General features: G+C 33.2%; 5 protein-coding genes, 1 long non-coding RNA gene and 1 other non-coding gene across 9 annotated transcripts; 5 read left to right on the forward strand and 2 right to left on the reverse strand.

The window, feature by feature from the left end:
* The first annotated feature begins 172 nt into the window (after positions 1–172).
* LOC103856217 lies at positions 173–7,583 on the forward strand. The gene is made up of 4 exons (XR_630834.3): positions 173–2,291; positions 2,379–4,456; positions 4,550–7,224; positions 7,318–7,583. It is a non-coding gene; the product is annotated as an uncharacterized LOC103856217 (long non-coding RNA).
* A 3,688-nt stretch (positions 7,584–11,271) lies between these two features.
* On the reverse strand, positions 11,272–13,443 carry LOC103856218 (syntaxin-21). Its single transcript, XM_009133315.3, has 7 exons — positions 13,104–13,443; positions 12,849–12,942; positions 12,598–12,734; positions 12,294–12,368; positions 11,851–12,008; positions 11,656–11,756; positions 11,272–11,553 (listed from the first exon to the last, which is right to left on the reverse strand). Exons 1-7 carry the CDS (start codon positions 13,301–13,303, stop codon positions 11,488–11,490), a joined length of 831 nt encoding a protein of 276 aa, XP_009131563.1. The 5' UTR covers positions 13,304–13,443; the 3' UTR covers positions 11,272–11,487.
* A 739-nt stretch (positions 13,444–14,182) lies between these two features.
* On the forward strand, positions 14,183–16,366 carry LOC103856219 (binding partner of ACD11 1). Its single transcript, XM_009133317.3, has 5 exons — positions 14,183–14,396; positions 14,721–14,824; positions 14,958–15,024; positions 15,332–15,406; positions 15,639–16,366. Exons 1-5 carry the CDS (start codon positions 14,391–14,393, stop codon positions 16,170–16,172), a joined length of 786 nt encoding a protein of 261 aa, XP_009131565.1. The 5' UTR covers positions 14,183–14,390; the 3' UTR covers positions 16,173–16,366.
* A 222-nt stretch (positions 16,367–16,588) lies between these two features.
* On the forward strand, positions 16,589–19,749 carry LOC103856220 (external alternative NAD(P)H-ubiquinone oxidoreductase B4, mitochondrial). Its single transcript, XM_009133318.3, has 4 exons — positions 16,589–17,291; positions 17,554–18,598; positions 18,866–19,126; positions 19,206–19,749. Exons 1-4 carry the CDS (start codon positions 17,203–17,205, stop codon positions 19,533–19,535), a joined length of 1,725 nt encoding a protein of 574 aa, XP_009131566.1. The 5' UTR covers positions 16,589–17,202; the 3' UTR covers positions 19,536–19,749.
* A 1,215-nt stretch (positions 19,750–20,964) lies between these two features.
* LOC103856221 (AP-5 complex subunit mu) lies at positions 20,965–23,969 on the forward strand. 2 transcript variants are annotated; one of them, XM_033288771.1, is made up of 8 exons: positions 20,965–21,248; positions 21,316–21,768; positions 21,848–22,125; positions 22,197–23,068; positions 23,160–23,216; positions 23,289–23,336; positions 23,430–23,491; positions 23,647–23,969. In XM_033288771.1, exons 1-8 carry the CDS (start codon positions 21,181–21,183, stop codon positions 23,657–23,659), a joined length of 1,851 nt encoding a protein of 616 aa, XP_033144662.1. In that variant the 5' UTR covers positions 20,965–21,180; the 3' UTR covers positions 23,660–23,969. The 2 variants fall into 2 exon arrangements, with proteins under 2 accessions (XP_033144662.1, XP_009131568.1); XM_009133320.3 differs by having other exon boundaries at positions 20,968–21,248; positions 23,430–23,530.
* LOC103856876 (peptidyl-tRNA hydrolase 2, mitochondrial) lies at positions 23,885–25,161 on the reverse strand. Of its 2 annotated transcripts, none has more exons than XM_018657290.2 (3): positions 24,952–25,161; positions 24,778–24,836; positions 23,885–24,314 (listed from the first exon to the last, which is right to left on the reverse strand). In XM_018657290.2, exons 1-3 carry the CDS (start codon positions 25,123–25,125, stop codon positions 24,296–24,298), a joined length of 252 nt encoding a protein of 83 aa, XP_018512806.1. In that variant the 5' UTR covers positions 25,126–25,161; the 3' UTR covers positions 23,885–24,295. The 2 variants fall into 2 exon arrangements, with proteins under 2 accessions (XP_018512806.1, XP_033144675.1); XM_033288784.1 differs by having other exon boundaries at positions 23,885–24,639.
* Positions 25,162–25,205: 44 nt separating this feature from the next.
* On the forward strand, positions 25,206–25,277 carry TRNAP-AGG. Its single transcript has one exon. It is a non-coding gene; the product is annotated as a tRNA-Pro (tRNA).
* Positions 25,278–25,602: the final 325 nt, after the last annotated feature.

A 25,602-nucleotide genomic window follows, 5' to 3' on the forward strand; every position in this document is an offset into this window, starting at 1 on the left:
AAATTATATATTTTGTTAGATTTTCTTCTCAACAGATTTTAATCATTTTATTATAACAAAAAATAAAAATAAAATTAATTGTTAATGATTTATTATTAATATCCTTATTGATTATTATGTCATATTATGTAATTAATAAAATGGATCAAGTATGACTTTTTATGATGAATAAAAATTGTACTTCTCTTTTAATAGATAAAATATAGACTATAATTACAAATTTATAAAATAGCATTGAACCTTTTTGTTTTATAATAAAATTTAATTAATATTAATATTATATTACTAATTACGAAATTAGTTAATGCATTATTTAATAAAAATATTTAAAAAGTTCGTATGTTTTTGTTAGATTTTTTTTCTCATCAGATTTTGTTATAACTAAAAAACCAAATTTATTTTTAAAACTGGTTTATTAGTAATACACTTATTGATTATTATGTCATATTATATAATTAAAGAAATGGACATAGTATAAATTTTTATGATATATAAAAATTGTACTTCTCTTTTAATAGAGAAGATATCTATTAATATTATCTTCACTTATACATGGCATGAATATGAATAAAATCAATACAACTAACATGTTGAAAAAAAATTAAAATGTTGATCTTGCAAATATACAGAAATACAAAAAGACGTGAATAAAATAATATGTAAATAATCATATTATTAATGATACATATAAAATTTGCCAACTAGTTTTACATTGTACATTTCTAATATATGATTCTATTTTCAGAAAGAAAGAAGTCTAATCATATACTTATACATGCACAAAAGTCTAGAGAATATTGTTCTTTTTCTGGGAAACTCTTTCAAATGACTGGAATGACTGGAATTCAAACAAAATAAATCAAAATGACTGGAATTACAACATGGCTTAAGAAGAAAGAATAGGTCAAAATGACAAGAATTCAAACAAAATAGATAAATCTCTAGTCAATTCATATTAAAATAATAAATGTATAATGTAGTCAACGAAGACTATAAATAAAAGAATACTATATTTTGATCACAACGTAGAATTAAGTTTGATTCAAATAATTATTTACTAAACATTAGAATTTTTTTACAAATGTGCTTTCATACAAATATTTGTTTTAAAAATACAAATAATTAAATTAAAATTTCTATAATATAAATATAAGATAATTCATTTATATAAGCTGCCATATTAGTTTTACTTATACTTAATGCTTTAAAATATAATAATAATATATTTTGAACCTTTTATGTTGGTCAAATTTTAATTTATTATAATATATATTTACTATATGTCATTCAACCAATCTCATACTTGCTAAATATTTACATGTTTATGAAATAATCCGCAAAAAATTGTAATTCTAAAACATAACATATAGTTGATATACCATATAATCAAATAATATGAATATCAACTAAATTTAGTATTTTAATTTTCATGCAATTAAAATATATTTGAATTTAATATTATAATTTAAATATGTATATTTAAAATATAAAATTATTTATTAGTGTACATATCTTACTTTAATATTTATTTTAATAAGTGGATGCAGTTTGTAAAATTTATGAACATATGTTATTCTGTATGTGTAATTATTTTAATTTTACTATTTATAAAATATTTAATAAATAGATAAAGTAACTTTATATTTATTTATTGGTCTCAACTAAATTATGCATATGAATTATATATAAAAAATTGTACAGAAATTTGATTTCTTATTCTATAAATGAAAAATAAGTTTTCATTTATTTATTATAATATTTAACATTAGTTACGTTTTTTTATTTAAATGTAAATATTAATAATATATATTTAAATATAAACAAAAGGTATTAAAATATATCATTACAATGAAATCTTAGAAAAAGATACTTAAGAATATCTTTTAGATATCTTATTTTGAAAATATTAAAATAATATATTAGATTATGGTATATATTTAAAAGTAACTAAGTTAATTGTATGAGAAATAATATAAATTTAAATAACTCCAACTATGAATTTTGTTTTGTTAGTAGATTTTTTAGTGATTCTGTTGTAATAGTATAGATATAATTCCATGTATATTCTTTCCTCCACCATATATATATTCACCAAAATCAATTCAAACAAACAACAAACATCCTTACAGTCTTACCCTTGAGTTTTATATCTCTTTGAACAAAAAAGCTATATCAGAAATGGCCCAAAAAATGTGTTTGGTGATGATGATGGTGTTGGTATTGGTAACAGTGGAATGTGATCTAAAAGCAAGTAACATCCCTTTCTCTCCCTCACCAGCGTCTCTCCTAGAGTACGTGTTTCGATTATTTATTTTCAAACTTTTTTTTTCTTGATTATTATTGCGTTGAATATTGATGTATGTGGTCTTAATACAAAGGGATGAAGTAATACTGCCACAAGAAGGTGACACTACTATCTGTTTCAGAAATTGTACCCTAAAATGTGGCGCTAACATGGATTGCATGCACAACTGTTTGAAGAATTGCTCCTACTAGGACAACTCTTTTTTTAATTTATCATATAAATAACTCACATTTCTGATGATGATCCATGTGTTTTTCATACGGCCATTTGAGTTTATATCAATGTATTAAGATTAATCGATTACAAGTAAAATTTTCGTTATATATTGTCAAATTTCATGATGGAAAATACATAAACTACACGACCATACCATCGATCGACCGATAGCAAGGCATCAACCAGATGAATACGCAGATAATTCATAACTTTTGGAAAAGTAATCACTGGCTACATTAATTATTAACCACGACATGGTTAGCCATGCAGACTAAACTTATATATCTAGCAGCATGAAATATATGTTATACAAGACATTATTCTACAACTTAATGATGTTACCTAATTAACACCATAAGCTTAATTTTATTAATCCAAAAAGTGATGTGGACGTTAATTCCTTTTAATCTTCATGTTTGATCAATTAAAATTATATCCACTCGACTGTAACTTAACTAAAATTTGACCCGTCACGATAAAGGGGAAAATCAGAACATTAGTGTTTCAATTCAAATTAGTGAGAGAGAAAGGAAGTTGGTGAAATCTTGTGGGGTTATTGACCAAAATCGAGAGAGATGTTAATGCACCCCGAAATCGATTAACTGCTCTCTTTCTCTCTCTCTCGTTTTGGTCAACCCCCCCCCCCCCAAGATTTCACAAATTCCTTTCTCTCTCACCGGTTTTAATTGAACGCTTAATTTTTTCGATTTTCCCTTTTTGTCGCGATATAGAGACAACATATCCGATGTTTATATATATAATTTTGGGCCGATTATATAATTTATGGCCAAATTTTATTTTGTTTTATTAGATTATATTGAGTCAAAGTTTAGTTAAATTATGTTCAGATGGATCATATTTTAATTGATTAACGGGAGAATTAAATAGAGTTTAATGTCTCCACGTCCACGTCACTTCTTAGAAATTAAACTCGTAATGTTAACCACATAATATCATTAAGTTGGTTGTCGTCATGCACAACATATACTTCATATAGTTAGGTATACATTAGTTTAGTGTGCATGGCTAACCATGTGGTGGTTAATACTTCACGTTATAGCAATCATTTTTCCTAAATTTCTTTTTGCTGTATATGATAAGAAGCCAAGATATATCACCATTCTATTTTCAGAAATGGACCAATTATGAACAAGAGTAGGTAACGTGGAGTTTTCAGATTATAAATAAATAACTGAAAGTGCTGGTCTAACACTTCTAAAATGCATTAATCAAAATTTAACAACATGTCTTTTGTATTTTTTAAATCTAGTATCATATATATGGGCCAACGAATTTTTTTAAACCTATATAAATTAACATCAGAATAAGTCATTAAGCCCATTTTATAAATTTCAAAACTCTTCATTAAAAATCCAAACACAGATTTTTTTCAGTGAGATCACAAGTGCCGAAGTTGACACTTTAGGAAGAGATGAAACTTTCATTATATATATGATTTTATTCCAATTAGTATATGGCATAAAAAGAAAAAATATGTGAAAATTACTATTATTCAAACAAAAATAAATAAGGTCAAACAAAAACAGTAGATGCAATTTACTAGAGGTGAATCAATACAAAGACTATAAATAAAGTAATAAATAATTTCATATAATCTTTCCTCCATCGTATATATAAACCCACACAAGTCAAACAAAACAAACAACAAACATCAATCTTACATTCTTACTACTCTTGAGTTTTAAACCTGTTTGAACGAAAAAAAGTTCTATCAGAAATGACTCAAAAAATTTGCATGGTGATGATGATGGTGATGGTATTGGTAACAATGGAATGTGCTACTATTAATCAAGCAACAAAAGGCTACGGATCATGCATCACCGAATGCGTTGAAAAGTGCGGCACAGATGAGCATTGCCGATATCATTGCAGATGGATTTGCCCCAAACCTCACTTACCACAGGTTATCCTAAAGTACGTACTGCATATTTCTTCTCTTTAAAATATTTTGTTCTTGTTTAATTACTGTATTGAATATTGATGTATTTATGTGGTCTTCATACAAAGGGATGAAACAATATTGCCACAACAAGGTAGAAACGCTATCTGCTACAGAAACTGTCTCATCAAATGTGGCAATAACGAAGCTTGCATGCATGCTTGTTTGGAGAAATGCCTCTAGTAAAACTGCTATTTATAATTATCATACAAAATACTCAAAAAATTTATGATGGTGCATGTGTTTTACATACGACAATTTGAGTTTATATCAATGTATTACGTTTCTTAACTTCGTTCCAGAAAAGAAATCGAATATTAGTAACAAAGTTTTGGTTATATATGGGTCGTGTCTAATCTCAAATGGAAAATACATAAATTTGAGTTTTATACGGAACCAGTAATGCCAGACAACAATGCTAGCTGCTATAGAGATTGTAGAAAGAAATCTGGCAATAATGCAGATGCAGATTGTTTCAAACCTTGTATAAGGAAATCCTCCAAAAGTACTATTTTCTAATTCTCAGACAAAGCGTTCACTTCTATTATGATTCATTTTTTTTGTCAATAAAATAGATTAATGATATGAACTATGAAAGAATCCCAAGATATATTATTATATCTTCAGAAAAATGGACCAGTGATTAACAAGAATAGGTAATTACAGTTTTTCATATTATAATTTACAAATAAGTAAATGAAATAGATTTTCAGGGGACATTTTGATGGGGATATAAACGAAGGATGACATATATCAGACAATTGACTACCATAATAGCGAATAATATTTGGTTTGAGATTGCTCGTTATGTTGTTTCTGTTACATATTACTTTTATGTTCATATCCCTATATTTTGATGGGGATATAAACGAAGCTTGCATCGCTTGTGTCTGACCGATTCGTGATTCACACTAATCATACACAATACTTGCTTTGCCGTATTCCCCAGGCTTGAAGCGAAGCATCTTTGGTTCATGAGATCGCCTCATGTGCCTTGCTACAAACATGCATGTGTATTTATTTGCATAAAGTTAATGCCCTGGCGTTTCTCATAATTTTGATGGACCCTATGGAAGTTTTATTTTTATATATATCAACAATTATAATGATTTTGTCAAAAAAGTTCAAAATTTTGAAAATAATTCTAATTTCTAACCCAAAATATTGCAATTTTTTTAGAATCCAGTGCAAAAGCAGTTGTTGTATATGTCAAAAGTTGGGCCTGTTAACGCGGAATGAGCATAGATTATCATATCACTTTGGGGGTAGATATACTACTCATAGTTTAACATTTTATTACTAATTTATGTCAAACATATCATATATTGTCGCATGTTTATTAGAGTTTAAGCGTTTCGGAGGTGGATAGTTTTTTGGATTGGGTTTTGATCAAACCAGACCTGGGCACATGCTAGTAAAATTTTGGTTTTGACTCTCATCTTAGAATCCGACTCTGGTTCTAATAGCATTTAGGTTCGACTCTACAATATTTTAGTCAGTTTTAAACATGTGGTGTTAAACGAGCGTATTGTCACCTGACCATGTAACTTAATATGATTATTTTCGGATTAGTAGTGTGATATCATCAAGAAGTCACTGTCTAGTCCATGATCAGAAGTTGGAGCAAGTAGCTGATATCCCCCCCCCCCCCCCTCTACGGTGTAAGGATATTTCAAAGGGAAGAAGACATATATAATTTTCTTTAAAAAACAAGACATAAATCCTTGAAGTTGGGCTTATTCTTGCTCAAATAATTAATCTCTATATGTAATCTAACGGGATTGAAACAAACGAAGACTAGAAAGAAATGAATAAACTAGAGGTTGATTAATGACATATTCATCACATAGCTTATTTGAATATTTTTAGGTTTCTACAAACCTATCCGGACACAAAAGGATCCGATTCGAACAATGTCCAAAAATTTATAATACATGGATGGAGTTTAATTTTTAAACCCACAATATCCGAAAACCGGTCTATATCCGAACGGCGAACGGGTACCTGAATGCTTATGTCTTACACAATCTGTAAAAACTAAAAAAAAATTGTTAACTGGTTTGGAATCTTGTCACGAATTGAGCCATTTCACTAAAACCTGTGAAATTACTATGGTTGACATGTAAAATAAATGTTTTTGAATTATTATCATAAAGAAAATTAAAGAAATAATTAAGAAAAGTAAAAAAGATGAATGTAAAAGATGCAATAAAGCACTTAAGAATAGATAAATTCTATTTTGCATTTCTATAATAAATGCTGTCAGATTATTTAGAAAAAAAAAACAATAAATGAAGTGATTGCCATTAGTTAAAAATGAATCAAAATCTATTAAAAAGCACTTAAAAATATGCAAGTATTAATTTGTACTTCAGTTTTAGTAGAATAGTTTTAATAGAATAGAGATAATTTCATATATAATCTTTCCTCCGTCATATATATAAACCCACACAAATCAAACCAAGCAAACAACAAACATCAATCTTATATCCTTACTACTCTTGAGTTTTAAACTTGTTTGAACAAACAAAAATATATTAGAAATGGCTCAAAAAATGTGTATGGTGATGATGATGATGGTGATGGTATTGGTAACAGTGGAATGTGATACTATTAATGAAGCAATAGAAGACTACGGATCATGCGTCAACAGATGCTTTAACAATTGTGGTACAGATGAGCATTGCCAATATCATTGCAGATGGATTTGCCCCAAACATCACACACCACAGTTTATCCTAAAGTACATACTGTGAATTCCTCCTCTTTAAAATATTTTGTTCTTGTTTTATTATTGTATTGAATATTGATGTATGTATGTGGTCTTAATACAAAGGGATGAAGCAATACTGCCACAAGAAGGTAGGACTACTATCTGTTTCAGAAATTGTACCCTGAAATGTGGCGCTGATATGCATTGCATGCACAATTGTTTGAAGAATTGCCCCCACTAGGACAACTCATTTTATTTATCATACAAAATACTCAATTTTTATGATGATCCATGTGGTTTTTATAAGGCAATTTGAGTTCATATCAATGTAATAGGAGTTTATCGTTCCAGAAATAAATTATCGAATACTAGTAAATGTTTTTGTTCTATATGGGTCGTGCCAAATCTCCATGGAAAATACATAAACTATACGACAATGCTATCGACAAATATATATATATATACTATCAAGGCACCAGCCAGATAAAAGGGCATAGCTAGCTAGGAAGACCACCTTTTGTAGGATTATTTTCTTAGTTCATATTTCCAGAAGTTGTAATGTTCACTTCGGTGTTCTAACAAGTGAAATCAGAACCAAAGCCGTTTTATTTCCTCATATAACATATCCCTAAAATAAAGACGGTCTAATAGAATTATTATTTGGATTTTTTATTTATCTTACAAAAAATTGGTTTAAAAATATGGACTGTTTACCAAAAAAATGATTCGGATGGTCTATATTTAAAGATTCGACATTAATTCATAATTATTTTTTTCTATACATACTGTTGAGCTGGCTGTGATGGAGAAATACGTTTTATGTTTATTGTAATATTAAGCAGGTAAAGTCAACATAGTATTGCATCGTGATCAAGACTTTCAAGAACTTCTCTAAGAAATCCATCTAATGAGCATGAGCTTAAACCATATGACATTGTGAAATATCTCAACAACAATCAAAATCCACACTTAACAATAGCTAGGAAGTTTCAGTACAAGAACCAAAAAGGCAAAAGAATAAAGGAACACAAAGCTTATAAACCCTAACATACTACATTGATGAATTCTTCACAAATTCTCGGAGGAAATTGCGTCATTATCGCAATAAACTAAACCTTGAATCCTAGATTTATAATGCTTGTAATCATCTGAACCCTAAAAAGAAAGATCACGAGATCAAACCTCACGTGCCTTTCGACATATACAGACACAATAATCTTTGGGGTAAATCAAATTACTAGGGTAAAATCAAAATACTCAGATTTTAAACATTATCGTTTCGCAATTCACCTCAATGTAAGTTATAAGGGATCTTCATATATCTATCTTATTAAAACTCAAGTACAAAATTAGAGTGTTTGGAGACTTGAATAGGATTATTAAATAATTTGGAGTGTTTGGAAACATGGATTGTAGTCTTTTAAAAAAAAAATTTTGTTTGAAAACAAAGATAGTAGTATTAAGAAAAAAAAGTAATGGGCTTATGTTTTTAAAAAAAAATGAAAGTTCATCATATTATAAGAAACTATCTATCTAGGCCAGTTTTAAAATATACCAAAATGGGTCAATCTAATTGCCTAAAATTTTTTTTTTCTAAACTAACCATTAACAAAATTTAAACTTTATATACATATCTCAAATCAAAATAATAATTCAAAGTTGATTTATATCAAAAATTGATTCAAAAATATACATATATTCAAAAATGGATTTTAACTAAACTATTTTTCAATAACCATTATAAAAAAATATTGTCAATATATATAAGAAAAATACAATACAAAGCCCAATTTGAATACCAACTCAAATTATGGTTTTTATATTTCATACTAAGTTTTAAAAATATAATATATGTAATTATTTATATGATGGTATGTATAAAATACTATTAATTATATGATTACTTATATGATGGTACATATAAAATATGATTAATTATATGATGACAAAATACGATATATAATAATGACTAGGGATAGGCTTTTGGGTACCCATACGGGTTTGGTTCTGATCGGTTTGTATTTCGGGTTTTCGGGGTCAAAGATTTCACCCTTATTAGAATGTTTCTAAATTTTGGTTTGAGTTTGATTCAAATCTTTGCGGGTTTGGTTCGAGTTTGGATAACTAATTTAAATTATTTTTAAAGTTTTAAATCATTATATATTTTAAATTTCTCAAAATGTATAAATAAAATAATATATTACGTATAAATTTGAATAACATATGTCAGAATACCTAAGCTTAACATATCAATTGGCTTGATTTAAAATTTTGGATATGGAATCAATAATTATTTTAAGTATTTTTGGTGATTTGAGTATACTTTAACTATTTCAGATATTTACTTTTGACTATCTATATATATTTTCAAGTATTTAAACTAATTTAAAAGTATCATTCTTGATGTTTTATATACGTTAAATCTAAAAATAATTAATATATATAAGTATATAAATCTATTTAATATAAATTAGGGTACCCGAATACTTCGGTTCGGATCAGATTCGGTTCTCTAAATAATTTTTTTTGAATAATTAGAATATTTAATCAATTTATGTTCGGGTTTGGTACTATATTTTTGGATCGGTATCGGTTATGTTCCTCAGATTCATTTTTTCAAATCCTAATAATTACATGAAAAACAAATATCAACATATTTTTCAAAATATACACCCGCGCAGGCGCGCGGGTCAAAGTCTAGTATATATTAATTGAGGAGTCACTTAAGTGATTTCTGTTGATGTATCGCCATAGGAAAGTTTTCCAATTAATTGTTATAATTTGATTGGTTGATGATTTTTTATTTTTTATTTATTTAATCAAAGTTTTTAAAAGGAAACCAACCCTAGAATTACCTAATCTAATAAATGTTTCCAAACATCAAATTAAACATCTTAAATATAGATAAATTAATATAATTTATTTATAGAAACAATTAAATATCATAGATTACATTATATAAATTGATAATATACATTTAAATACATATTATACTACATAAACAATTATAAAAACGGTTTTTAATATATTTATATTATTAGTGAATACAATCAATTATTCCAAAAAACTAATTAATGTAAACCCAATAATATTAATTAAACTCACTCGTTCACTCTATATATATTCCAAAATGTTTCAAATGAATGCAAAACAGTCAAATATATAATTTTAAAAAATTTCATCATTTTTCAATGACAATATGATATCATAGATAAGTTATCACTTTTAGAAATGATTAAAATATTTTTATATTTTAAAACATAAAAAATATATGGTAAGTCATTTAAAATTATATTAATCAAGAAATGTTATCTAATTCATCTATTAATATAAACAGATGAATTAAAATTATTATATGGTAAGTCACTTAAAATTATACTAAGAGTTTGCCCGCAATTTTAGGGGTAATTATATTATATGAAAAATATATATTATGTTTACATTGTTATAATTTTTGATTTTAATTTTAGTTTCAAATAGTTGGATAATCAAAAATACTTCAGTATATATTTTTAGAAAATATGTGAGATTAGAAATAGTTTAACAACGTAAACCTTAGTCATTACAAAGATTTCTCTTACAGAAAAATAATATTATAATTAATTTAATTAGTTTTAGAATTACTTTATATTTTATTTCCGTTGATGAAATACAATGGTTTGATGGATGGACACGTGTCGCTCTAGTTTCACTATTTGACGAAGTATATAAATTATATTTTATATGTAAAGAAGATAGATAGCTTCAGACACTGGCCAAAAAAATAGATTCAGACACTTTAGGGGACTATATGGTTATATGGTCATTCATGTTCTATCTAAGAATATTTCTATTGTGGGTTATTTTTGAAGTTGGAGCTTATTCTTGTTCTAATAAATCTTTATATGGATTAATCTTATTTTTACTTTTATGCGGTAAAAACGGTAAAAGGTCAAAACAATTCCAACTTTTTAATAATGCTAGGTATTTTTTTAATCAATCTAAACTCAAATGTTAATTTTTTTCTCTTAAGTCACCCTAAAATCAATACAACTAACAAAACATGTTGATCTGGCAAATATAAAACAAAGGAGGAAATATATCAGACTATATATGTTTATTATATATTTTGCTATAACGATCTTTAAGATGGATTAACACATACAACACTCACGATTAGAAATAAGATTCAATTCGATTACATGGGAAAGACAAATGGAGTATAAAGAATCTGTACAATAGTTTATATCTTTAATGAGCAATTTGTATAGTTTTCGTCCTCTCTGTCTTCGCTTGATGCTTGGAGTTTGATGCTCAGACCAAGACAACGATGATGACAATGAGCAGAACAATCCCAAAAATGAGAATAAGAAGGCATGTCTGCAACAAAAGTAAACCATATGGGAACTTAGCTTTAGCTGCTAAAAATAAGGAATCATTGAATTGAATAATTGAGAAGAGAGCCTATGTCTTGGTGTGTACCAAAGATGAGTTTGCTCTTTGAGTTTTAGCCGCTTTTCTGAGTTGAGCAGTGGCTTGTGAAGTTGCAGCTTGTGAGTTATCAATGTTAGAGCTGATGTCATCTGCCATATAGACATTAAGGTGTTTCTTAGTTTCTAAAGAAGCAAAAGGAGATAGGGAAAGTGTACGGTTTATGGTTGTTGGAGAGTTACTTACCGATCATGACTCCTTGATCGTTCACTAAAACAGCTAGATCTTTGAAGATTTCGTTCACTTCACCAATCTGTTGTTGAATCTCTCTAATTCCTTGCTCTCTTTCCTCAATGATTGCCTCGTTGAATGTTATCTCGTTATCTAGAAACACTACTTCTTGCCTGTAATGAGAATAATAAGAAGTTAATAAAGCACGTCAGTGCAAGATATGAGTTAACACAACATGCTCAAACATAGAAGATCGTTTCAATTGGGTTTCATGGCCATAACAAGCTTAGAAACTTATATTAACCTAATTTTAAGCTTATATCAGCAATTAAGGCTAGAGTCTCATTAAGGAACAAAAGAAAACTACATGCCTGACTCAGATTTAGGTAGTGTTTATGCTAAAAAGATGATAAAGTGAAACAATGTGCTGTAGAATACAATCAAAATATACTCCTCACCTTCTTGATTGTAGAAGAAGAGTTTGCTGCTGGGAGGTCCTTAAAGATTCAGTATCCAGTTCTTGTGCATTATAACTGCACGGGGTAACATAACAATGAAGAATGTGTAAGTAGGGTTCAAATTCCACAAACTATCAGTAACAATCCCAAGTTAAAGCTTTCTGAACACACACACTACAATAACCAAGCCCATCATTTGTATAAAACAACAAATAACAAGAAGATTCATTTAAGATGAGCTTCTGTTTCCTAACAGCAACTAAACACTAGCTGGTCAAAGTACAATTAACATGAGTTTACCAACCTGGTAGGTATATCTATAGTGACGACAGGAGTATATGTAATCTCTCTTTCAGCAGCAAGTCTCTGAGCTTTCTGAAACTCTTTGAGAACTGCTTGGAAATCTTTGGCCAGTTTAGCATCCGCAATCTTCTTAATTGGCTGCGAGAGAACACAAACATAAACATATAATCAGCATAACATCATCTGTAGATAAACAAACAGGCCACACAACACTTAGCAAGCAACCAATTCTCCAATCAAGCATTTGCTTACACTAGCTGCTCCATGAAGATCGGCTTCGCTAGCTTCTTTGAGTTTAGCTGAAGTATTTTTCACCAGTTCTGATATCTGTAACCTTGTCTTTTGCCTGCCAACAAAAAAAAAGAATCCAACTTTATAAGACAATTCCAAGAAAAAAAACTTCAAAACAATTAAAAATCATATTTTTATTCTATAATTCAGAGCAAAATCAAAAACCCTAATTAACACCGAGATTTAAGAAAACAGAGGGGAAGTAGTACTACTGACAGCTTATCTCGCAAATCGAGAGTATCCTTAGGGGTTCCGATGGAATTAACGAGGCGGAAGAAGGAATTGAGAGCCGTGCTGATCCTGAATATCCCGGCGGCTACCTCCTGAGATGGATCCCCACGAGACGGAGGTCTCTGCTGCCTCCCACGATTAGGCTGCTGAAATCGAGAGCCAGCTTCGAGATCTTGGAAACTCATCCTCCTCTGCTTCTCGAATCTCTCTCAATCTCTCTTGCGGGAACAAAGACGACGAAGATGGGAAGAGTTTGGTATTAAGTCGAAATTTATTGTTTTTTTTTTAAATGAATAAAATGATTTTATCTCATGTGTTCCGTGTGAATATGGTGGTGGAGGGAAATTATTTAATACGAGAGCTGCGGGACACGTCATTGCGAAGGAAGGATCCTTGCGCTGTCGTAGTTGACCCAAATTGAATTGAAACTCGGACGGTTTAAACCGGATGGATTCAATCTCCAGCTATACCAAACCGAATGACACCAAGCTTAGTCAAACTTGTGGTGGTTTAACATTTAGCCCAATATGAAGAAGATAAGGCCCGTTTTTATACCAAAATAAAAAATTAACATACCCAAAAGTCTCCACAATTTAATAACAATTTAATTATATTTCAACCATTTTTTTAATTTATTAAAAAAAAAAGAAATATAATTTTTTAATTAATATACTAAAAATATTTATCAATTATTGAATTAATAAATTTAATACATATACAGTACCTTCTTATGATAAGGGGAAATCCTTTTTTAGAAAATATAACTTTTATTTAACAATTGTAGTGAAACAAAGAAATATAATTTTTTAATTAATATACTAAAAATATTTATCAATTATTGAATTAATAAATTTAATACATATACAGTACCTTCTTATGATAAGGGGAAATCCTTTTTTAGAAAATATAACTTTTATTTAACAATTGTAGTGAAACAATCTTATGCCTTCAATTTCTAACATTTTTATTTGAAATGAAAAAAGCGATTAAAACAGAAGTGTTAAAAAGGAAAGTTGAAGTATTAATTGAATTTTGATGAAAATATTATGAATTGCTGAAAATTAATTTATTAGGAGTACTAAAATAGGATTAAATGGCGTAACGCAATCCCACACACGTCGTAGGTGTGCGTGCGGTGTCATAAAAACCAAAGAACACTCTTCCCTTCTCGAAGCGCGTTTCGGTTTTAAGGCCGATCTCTTGAGAATCTGCGTTTCAGAAAGCAAATCACAACCTCTCTTCCCCAGCTACGAAGATCAACATCATCCATCCATGGCGGTTTGTTCTTCACTTCCTTTTGATGCATATAATAATATCTTATCCGTGAAATAATATATTGCCTTCCCTTTCCCTTACCGTTGAAATGATTGGTTACTGATTCGTTGTTACTTTCTGTAATCGAATTGATTCCCGTCTGTATATGGATTTGTCATTTAGAATGTTTAGCTTCTGCTTACTCATGTTTCATTCTGGCATGATTCAACTGCATTATGTGTGTCTTGTTCTCTGTTTTTTTTTTAGAAAAAATAATAATTCTTTAACACGCATTGAATTGTTTTTGTTAATGATTATATAATCCCTTTAATTATTTGTTAACGACAGATAAGGTCAGTGAAAGTTGGCAACCTCTCCTCAGGAGCAACGGAGCATGATATCAAAGAGTTCTTCTCTTTTTCTGGCGAAGTTGAAAGCATTGACATCCAAGGGTTAGTCATTGCCTACAGCTTTCGTTCTTTGAGATAGTGGTGGTGAAATTAAAAACCATTTGAAAGAAATAAAGCTATCTCTCAGTAAATAATTTTTCTTCTTTTTTTTTTGTTTTCATGTTTTGACAAGCAGTAACGAGCATAGTGCTTATGTCACATTCAAAGATCCTCAAGGAGCTGAGACCGCTGTGCTCTTATCTGTGGGTTCACTTTCCTTCCCCCTTAACATCCCTCCTCGTCACATAATACATTACATGTAGCTTTATGCTAAGTTCAGTATGACTGTTAGTCTAGTAACCAATACATGACTTTCTTGTTAGCATTTAAACCTTCATTTTATATGGTAAAAAACACTCAAGAGTTGCTTTCACTGTTCTGTCCTCATGGAATCCACTCTGTATCTAGAGTAGAGAATCACAATCAAAATTAGTTTTTTTATAACTTGCAAAAAAATGGAACATTTGTAGTTGAAGTCATCATACTAACAACTAGGGATGTTTGTTTCAGGGTGCGAGTATTGCCGATCAATCAGTCATCATTGAGATGGCTCCTGACTACACTCCACCTACTGCCCCTCATGCTGTAATGTCTTCCTTCCATCTTGAGCATATATATTGATTTTTTTTTCCTATTCCATTTAATAGGAACAAGAAACCATTTCCGTTGATGTTTCATTGATTAATTGTAATAACTTGCAAAAATGTATACCTCAACAAATCTGTGATTTTGGTAGATATATCGAGTGAGTTGGTCCTCACTCCTCAACACTCTTAGTAGCAATCTCTAGAGGTTTTAACTTGTTTTTATTTCACAGGAAACACAGAGCGGTGGTGTCGGAGGCGCCGCAGAATCAGTTGTCCAGAAGGCAGAGGATGTTGTGAGCAGCATGTTAGCAAAGGGTTTCATCCTCGGGAAAGACGCTGTCGGAAGAGCAAAAGCTTTTGACGAGAAACTCGGTTTCACTTCAACTGCAACAGCAGGAGTCGCTTCCATAGACCAAAAAATCGGTCTAAGCCAAAAGTTCACAGCTGGTACGAGCTTGGTGAACGACAAGATCAAGGAGGTGGACCAAAGCTTCCAGGTTTCAGAGAGGACCAAGTCAGCATTTGCCTCTGCGGAACAGACGGTTAGCAGTGCAGGAACCGCGGTGATGAAGAACCGTTATGTGTTAACCGGTGTGAGCTGGGCCGCAGGAGCGTTCAACAGAGTTGCTAAAGCGGCTGGAGAGGTTAGTCAGAAAACAAAAGAAAAGGTTGAAGCAGAGCAACCGTCACAACCGTCAGAGTCGGATCAGCAACCACCGGAAGGGTATGCTCCGATTCATTCGTCTGAATACTCCAAGAACTAAATCTCATTACAGTGATAAGGTTTCGTTTTTATACTTTTCTGGTTAGTTTCTTTGATATGAAAAAAAATGTGAACTTGGTTTATGTCTTTTGGATGTAACATAAAATGTATGCTTGGATGTTCTCTATTATTACTAACATAAAAACTAAGCTATGCATGTGATTAATCTCTGAAATACAATTTATATTCCTAAAAGTATTAGTTATATTTAATTTAATCATCTAACATTACTTTCATCATATCTGATGCATCAGCCACTATTGTAGCTTGGTAAAAGATTTGAGGCCAGAAGCCATATGGGGAGAGTTTCTTGATTCAGGGTCACAACATGCAATACACATGCCTATGCTTCTTAATACTTAACTTAAACATGGCTCTTCTCTGGAAAATGCATATCCATTCCATGCTTCTTCTTTGTTGCGATACTCATCTCATTGTTTGTGACACACATGTTAGTTATTCTATTAAAAAAATACAAAATATTTTCGGTCGGTATACACAAATTTAATGTATTTAATGTACATACATAAACTTGGACGAATACAATTGTTGAAAAAGTTAAAATATCATAAAACTATTTTTTTTTTAAATCATAACTTTGACTGAGGGTTGAACCTAGTAAAAATATTATAATTACTAGTTTAAAGAATTCAAACATTGTTGAATTAAAAAAAAAAAGTCAGCCTAAAAAAGAAAGAAACTGCCGTTTATTTATTGGGCCTCCCGTTTCCTTTTTTCTTGGGGGAAAAATATTTTTTTTTGGGGTCAACAAACGAGAATAATATTAAATGATATATTCCATTTTACTTGGGCGCTACTCCAATTTTTCCTCTTAGCTGTCTTTCCTTACTTTGCTTTAGGTGTGTGTGTCTCCGCCAGCTTCTCTATAACCTAAAAGCGTAGCCTTTATAGTTTCCTTTCTTTGCATTCACATTCGCACAGCCTCCTCTCTTCCAATATTCTTGTAAAGCTCTCTCCTTTATATATTCTGGAGAACCAGAAGGCTGATAAAAATTTGCTGAAACATCATCATGAGTTCCCATAGCTTCTCCAAGAGAGCTTACAGCTTCTTCAAAACTTACCCTTCTGCTGCCAAGCTCCTTCTCCTCAGTACCTGCAGGTCTCTCCTTTAGATCTACATCACTACTCCATTCTTCTTCTATGAACATTAATGTATTATTATTTTTTCAGCAAAATATAAATATTAATGTATATATGTATGAATATTATAGTCTTCTGTATAGACGAACATCTCTCAAATATATGTTAGTTCAGATCCATTTTTTTTTTAGTAACGTATAGTTCATTAGATCTTTCTTTGAGAGTTTTATGTCGTTTTACTCTCTGACCGTTGTCGTTTCATGTATTGTTTTTTTTTGCAGCGGTGGAGGTTTACTAGTGTACTCAGACTCGAATCCACTGAAGCGAACATTAACCGCAGATGGCCAAGAAACCAAGAAGAAGAAGGTGGTCGTTCTCGGGAGCGGCTGGGGCGGCTACAGCTTCTTGAGCTACCTAAACAACCCCAACTACGACGTCCAAGTCGTCTCTCCTCGCAACTTCTTCCTCTTCACTCCTCTCCTGCCGAGCGTCACCAACGGCACCGTAGAAGCCCGAAGCATCGTGGAGCCCATCCGCGGCCTTATGCGCAAGAAAGGGTTCGAGTACACCGAGGCAGAGTGCGTCAAGATCGATGCATCTAACAAGAAGATCCTCTGCAGGTCCAAGGACGGTGCCTCTAAGGACGCAAAGGAGTTTGACATGGACTACGACATTCTAGTGGTAGCTGTTGGTGCCAAGCCTAACACGTTCAACACCCCTGGAGTTGAGGAAAATGCTCATTTTTTAAAGGAAGCTGAGGATGCTCTCAAGATTCGTCAAACGGTTATCAACTCTTTTGAGAGAGCGTCTCTTCCTGATTTAACCGAAGAAGAGAGGAAAAAGATTCTGCATTTCGTTGTGGTTGGTGGTGGACCCACCGGTGTCGAGTTCTCAGCCGAGCTTCATGACTTCTTGGTCGAGGACGTGGCTAAAATATACCCGAAGGTGCAAGAGTTTACGAGGATCACTCTTCTTGAAGCAGGAGACCACATTCTCAACATGTTTGATAAGAGGATCACTGCTTTTGCTGAGGAGAAGTTCCAGAGAGACGGGATCGATTTGAAGACGAAGAACATGGTTGTGGGAGTGACTGCTGATGAGATATCCACAAAGGAGATAGCAACTGGTAGAATTGTCTCTGAGCCTTATGGTATGGTTGTGTGGTCTACGGGGATTGGGATACGTCCTGTCATCAAGGAGTTTATGCATCAGATTGGTCAGGGTCAGAGGCGTGTCTTGGCGACTGATGAGTGGCTTAGAGTGGAGGGATGTGACAGTGTCTATGCTTTGGGTGATACTGCAACCATTAACCAACGCAGAGTCATGGTAACGTTTCAACACCTTGAGATTATAATATAGATTAGTCTAATATTTAATTTGATTAGGTTATTAAATTTAAATGACAAAATTTGAGACTAGACCACTTGCATAAAACATTTGTTCTCATAGTATCTATTGGAGTTCTTTAAGTAAGAACCTCTATTCATATTTTTCTCTACTTTTTAATATAAACTCCTTATATTTAAGTTGAAATACCCGATTAGTGATTTTTTTTCGGAGTTTAATCTAGTTTTGTTGCCTTGTGTTAAACAGGAAGATATAGCTGCAATTTTCAGCAAAGCAGACAAGGGAGAGACGGGAACGTTGAACAAGAAAGAGTTCAAAACCGTGGTGAAAGACATCTGCCAGAGGTACCCTCAGGTTGAGCTTTACTTGAAGAAGAAGAAACTGAGGAACATTGCAAACTTGCTCAAGAGTGCGAACGGCGATGACACTGAGGTTAACATCGAGACGTTTAAGCAAGCACTCTCAGAGGTGGATACTCAGATGAAAAATCTTCCAGCAACTGCACAGGTAAAAAAGCTTTCTTCTAGAACAAGTAAACGAACTTAGATGTTAAAATCTCTCGTTCTGATTTTTGATGTGTTAACAGGTTGCGTCACAACAAGGTAAGTATCTTGCGAAGTGCTTCAACAAAATGGAGAAGTGTGAGAAGAAGCCAGAGGGTCCATTGAGGTTCAGAGGAGAAGGTAGGCACAGGTTCCAGCCGTTTAGGTACAGACATTTTGGATCGTTTGCTCCGTTGGGAGGGGAACAGACAGCGGCTGAACTGCCAGGGGATTGGGTCTCTATTGGTCATAGTAGCCAGTGGCTTTGGTACTCTGTCTACGCTAGCAAACTGGTGAGCTGGCGCACAAGGTCGCTGGTGGTGTCTGACTGGGTTCGACGCTTTATCTTTGGCCGTGACTCTAGCAGCATCTAAGCTTTTTCTTTTTTGCTTCTCTCCAAACTTTTTTGTTTCTCCTTCAAGATTTTGCATGATGTCCTAAATGTTCTTTTACTGTTTTTTTTTGGGAGCTCATGATTATTACAATGTCACAAACTTAAGATGACAAGTGGAATCCATGTCTTAGCATTAAGCATCTGAACACAATCTTGTCGTAAATAATGATTCAAACAGAGAGTTCTCACACTAACTATTCGACATTCATGCCTACTCATTCATTCCTTGGGCTTCAAAAACTCATTACACACTCTCCGTTCCTTCTAATTTAGCAACCCTCTGGATAAATAATCCTTACGTGTAGAACAAGAAACCCACTGTAGTCAGGGCTATTTTACTCAGACTAGGGTTTACTATCGTTTCTCGGAAACAAGAAGCCATTGAAGATTTTACGTTGAAAACTTTGGTATCTTTATGTACAAGTTAGGGGTGTTCAATCCGGATATCGGTTCGGTTTCGGTTCGGTTTTTTTCGGTTTTCGGTATTTCGGTTAGTAAAATATAACTACCATTCTAAATCCATATTTACTTCGGTTCGGTTCGGTTTATATACCGTCGGTTTTCGGTTTATTCGGTTTTATACCAAAAAACATAATTATTTTATTTGAGATCATATTATATGAATTTTAGAGTCATATTATCAACACCGTCATTTATTAAAAATATATTACATGTTCAAATAAATGAACAAAAAAGTAAAAATACTTGTACCATCAAATAAAATAATCAAATCTATAACTAAAATAAAAACTTTAAATTTTAAAAATAAAAATATGAAACAAAACAAAAGCATGAAGGAAAAGTTTTTCCACTCTTCCATATTTAGTGTTCATTAAATTCATGCTTTTTCAATTGAAAATTTTCCATTAATTATTATCCATCAAATTTATAATCTTCATATTAATTTAGTGAAGACTAAAAAAAAGCAAAAAGATCAAAAAAAGACTTAGAAAATAAGGTGTCTGAATTGTGATGTATTGTTATTTAGTTATAGTTCAAGTGTTTTACAAATTAAAATTTTTTATTACTATAAAATTATGGTAATAGTTATTAACACAAATTTAACTTATGTAACAAATAGATTTTCATGTATCGTTATAAAATAGATACATATTTACATGTTTATACTTTTAATCGGTTTTATTCGGTTTATTCGGTTTAATCGGTTATATACCAAACCATATCCAAATCCTACGGTTTTTATAAAGTTATATCCATTCGGTTTATATGGTATATACCAAAATCAAACCATATTGTCTATTTCGGTTCGGTTCGGTTCAGTACGGTTCGGTTTTACCATATTGAACAGCCCTTACAAGGTATCTAGACCCGAGTAGACATGAATGAGATTCTTACAGAGGAAAGACAATCGATCGATATAAATTTCGCAGCAAACAAAGGAATTAGACATGAAGCAATTGATGTTGCTTCCTGGGCCATAATAAGGCCCGTCTATTTTAGACCCAGCCACAATAGATGTGCTCAATCCACCCGGTCTAGTCTATTTTATTAAACCGGAATAATCCAAACCAAAATAAGAAAAATCAAAACCGATTTGAATTTCCGTCGTCGTCTTCATCTTCTCCACCAAAATCAAACACACAGAAAAGATCTTCACTTCAATCATGCCCTCTGGCTGCAGCATCAGAGCTCTCTGGATACTCAACAACCACGACACTGTTGTATTCTCCAGGTTCGTAATTTTATATATTATCGGTCAATTTCATTCTTCCAACATCTCTAATTCAAAAACAAATCAGGAGGTTTCCGGTGGTTGAGAAGCGGTGGCGCTCCGCCTTCAAGACGGAAAACGAAAACACCGATCCTCCTCGGCTTCCAACCGATCAACAACTCGCCACATCTTTTGCTCGAAGAAAGAGACGGGAAGGCTCTAGCCGCGGATACGGCTTACGTGTATCTCAATCCACAAAAGGATCAGACTCCTGGGTCGATGATCCCATCACTCGTCACATCATCAGCCTTTCCTTATCCGAAGATGATGATAACGAATCTAACGAAAACGATGATACGAATATTCTCTGGCCTATTGTGATTCACGCCAAAGCTCTTTATCACATCCTCGTCTTGCCTTTGGTTGAGCCAAGGGAGATGAAAGACTTCGTTAACTTATCTAATAGATCTGATTGTGGATCAGCTGTTGGTGAAGATCTGAGTTTATCTTCTCTCTTGCTTAACATGTCATCCATCACTGGGTGGGTGCACTTATGACATCTCCCTGTCTCTAGACAAAGAGTTTCAGTTGTGTCTTAATTCCCACACTTATGTTTGTAGGGCTTTCATGGTGGCTCATTCGTTTGGTGACATCGTCTCCGGCGATACGGCTGAGCCTGAGGTTGTTGTAGCAGCTTCACCATCAGTTGGAGGATTGTTTGATTCACTAACTGGAAGCATTGGTATCTCAACGAGGCCAAGACCTGTAGCTGCTGCACCCGTTGCAGCTTCTTCTTCCCAATCCTCTATAACCGGAGCTGCGGCATCAGATGCTCCCAAATCAGGGCTTCTTGACAAAGACCTACTTAGAAATTTCATCGCTAGTGCTATGCCCTTTGGTTCGTACTAGAATCTCTTTGTCTTATACTAAACCATTTGTTTCATGACATCTTTTAAATCAATGTTGCAGGAACACCATTAGACCTCAGCCTTTCTAATATCTTTGCTATGAAAGCAAATGGTTTTTCCTCTGCCGAGCCTCCTCACCAAGACCTTAAGCAACCAGCGTGGAAGCCGTACTTGTACAAAGGGAAGCAGAGGCTGTTATTCACAATCCATGAGACCATTAACGCTGCAATGTACGACCGAGATGAGATTCCAGACAGTGTATCCGTGGCGGGGCAGATAAACTGCAGGGCAGAGCTTGAAGGACTGCCTGACGTGTCCTTTCCTCTAGCGGGGCTGAGTAAAGCCCGGATCGACTCTATATCTTTCCATCCCTGCGCGCAAGTCCCAGCGCACGGGATCGACAAGCAGAACATTGTGTTCCAGCCTCCGTTGGGTAACTTTGTTCTCATGAGGTACCAGGCGGGTTGTGGGCTTGGACCACCAGTGAAAGGGTTCTATCAGCTATCGATGGTCTCAGAGGACGAAGGTGCGTTTCTCTTCAAGGTGGGACTCATGGAAGGGTACAAGAGTCCTCTGTCAATGGAGTTTTGCACTATTACTATGCCCTTTCCGCGGAGACGGATTGTGGCGTTTGATGGGACTCCTTCAGCTGGGACTGTGGTGACTACAGAACACTCTGTTGAGTGGAGGGTTGTGGGCAGTGGGCGTAGTCTCTCTGGAAAAAGCCTTGAGGCAACTTTCCCTGGGACAATTAAGTTTAGTCCATTGAAGAGTAGGAGGAGAGGAGACGGAGATGATGATGAAGAGAATGACGGTGAGGGTACAGAGAATGTGGTGAACGTGGAGGACGTTTTGGTGCAGAAAATGAACAAGGATCTCCCAGCGGTTGAGATGGAGGAACCTTTCTGCTGGCAAGCCTATGACTACGCTAAGGTATGTGTATGGCTTTTGTTTCTTCCTTTTGAAACCTTCTGGACTTGGTTGTTGTTGACTTGTTGTTTCAAATCTGTGTTATGGTTTACAGGTCTCGTTCAAGATTGTGGGGGCATCTGTATCTCGAATGTCCATCGACACAAAATCGGTAAGCTTGTTAGGTGATTAGTTTACAAGGGTTGGTTCTATATGATCATTGCCTCCCTTTTGTTTTTGCTAGGTCAATATCTACCCAACCACAAAGTCACCAGTAGAGTATTCTGCTCAGGTAAGTAGGACACAAGGAAATGTTTGAACCCAAGATTTGAGAAATTATAAAGTCTATATATGTGTTTAACTGCATTGTATGTGCGTATAACAGGTGACATCTGGGGATTATATATTGTGGAACACATTGGGGAAGGCTCCATCAGCAGCCGCTGTGTAATTCGCCAAGTCTCGACCTCAGTTCACTGAGAGAGTGTGAGATTTGATTTGTTTGCTTGTGTTGATCATCATATGATAAATGCGTGTGAAGCATTGATGGTCCTATTTTTTGCTGCGGAAGTGAATCTGTGTATTGTTGTTGTGTTCCTCAGAAAAAGAAGATGAGTGTTTTATTCTGACATGGAACATGTGTGATATTAAGCCAATAAAGTCATGTGTGCAAATGCGTTGATATGGTTTTCTGATTGCTTGAGCGAGTTTCCAGCGTCAAGCAGAGGTTATGAAAGCGTCGCAGCAACGTAATACAGAGGTTCCAGATTCAAGAACGATCCCTTGTTAAGGGACAAGAAAATGATTGAGAAGGATTTGTGGTTATAGACCTCGTGTAGATAACTTAAAGCAATTTTTTGTAAAAAAAATTACAGAATAACACTCTGTTTATCTTCCAGTAAAACAAGATGTTACAATTGTTTAATGAAGCAAAATACTAGCGCCTGGAATGCCATTAGAACTTCTGCTACCTCTAATGCAAAACCAGGAAATCATTGATATCACCATTGGTTAATCAATCAGAAACTGATCCTGGAGAGAACAAAATCTAAATGTTGGGGGAAAATGCTTTAAAATGGGATTTTTCATCATCATCATCATCATCATCAAGAATGAGTATACACAGCACTTCAAATTTCTCACAGCTTTCATCATCATCAAGAATGGAGTTCATGTCTCTTCCTTGTGCTTGGTGCATCTGAGAGATCGGGTTGAAGCTGCTATAGAAGCTTTAGTCCACCTGATACTTCATCAACAACTTGGACTGGTCCTGCAGCAGTAACAACCCTTATAAGTCTTCGAATGTTGTACTAAGAAAAGCTGATAAAATCCGATAAACAAATTATGCTAGCAAGATCTCTATTGCCCCCATAGAACGTTGCGGATCCAATTCTTTTAGCTTACATTTTCATACGTTGGATTCTTGTGAGCTATAAAATCAAAACAGGGTGAAGGACAAGCACCAAGGGGCCAGTAAAGTCTTTGCAACTCTCAAACTCATATATTATTATCCATCAAAGTCTTTAAATTTCAGTAACATGAACTGGATCAAAAAAATAACAACTCGCCAAGAATAGCCATAACTGTCCTTGAATCTGAACCCCAAAAAAAAGAAGTATATTAGATTCGCATTTTAGCAGAAAAAAAAAAGATTACAGAGGAGATTTCTCCTTAGTAGTTTACTAGCAAGCACCAAGGGTTAATAACTTGGATAGGGGGAGCAGTCTCCTCACCTGCATTGTGCTGCAATCTTCCCTTTGCCCATTTTAAGATCATTCCTCACTACCAAAACCTTACGGACAAAACACACACACACATAATAAAAGAGCTCAAACTCAACATTTTTTTTTGTTACGATTAGAGGTAAAGAGGTAAGAGAGAGAGAGACATTTATGTAGTAAAGGTACCATTTTGAAATCATCTAGAATATCAGCGAGTTTCTCGATCTCGGGAGGATCCTTTGAAACCAATTTGTTGTTAATAGCAGCTCCATCAACAGCAGGAGGTTTGGAACGACGAGTGCCAATGCAGAATCCAAGTGCCGCTCCAACAATAAGGGAGCTCAACCACGTCAAATCCATCGCTGGTACCTTCTATATCCTACCAAAGCCGGACGATTTACGTAGATGAAAATATAAAAAGAGATACAGTTCAACAAAATGGGCGTTTGGTCTAGTGGTATGATTCTCGCTTAGGGTGCGAGAGGTCCCGAGTTCAATTCTCGGAACGCCCCTATTTTTTTATTTGTCTATCTATTTTGGTGTCAAAAGAAAAAAAAAAGGAAAGAGAACGGCTTTGAAGATAAATCTTTATTTTTCTGTTTTTTCACATTTATTTATTAATATAATAATATGATGACGTTGATATATAAAAATTTTCTCTATGGATTTGCGCCATTTTAAATCATGAAAATCCAATAATAATTTTGTAAGATTTTTCATTAATCATCAATCTACATAATTAATGATAAAATCATTTTTTTGGAATTGAATCTCAAATTTGTTAGATTATTACTCTATAAAAAATATATATATATTTGGGCAATAATGTTAACGTAA

The sequence above is a fragment of the Brassica rapa genome, chromosome A03, assembly GCF_000309985.2.
Source record: "Brassica rapa cultivar Chiifu-401-42 chromosome A03, CAAS_Brap_v3.01, whole genome shotgun sequence".
Taxonomy (NCBI): domain Eukaryota; kingdom Viridiplantae; phylum Streptophyta; class Magnoliopsida; order Brassicales; family Brassicaceae; genus Brassica; species Brassica rapa.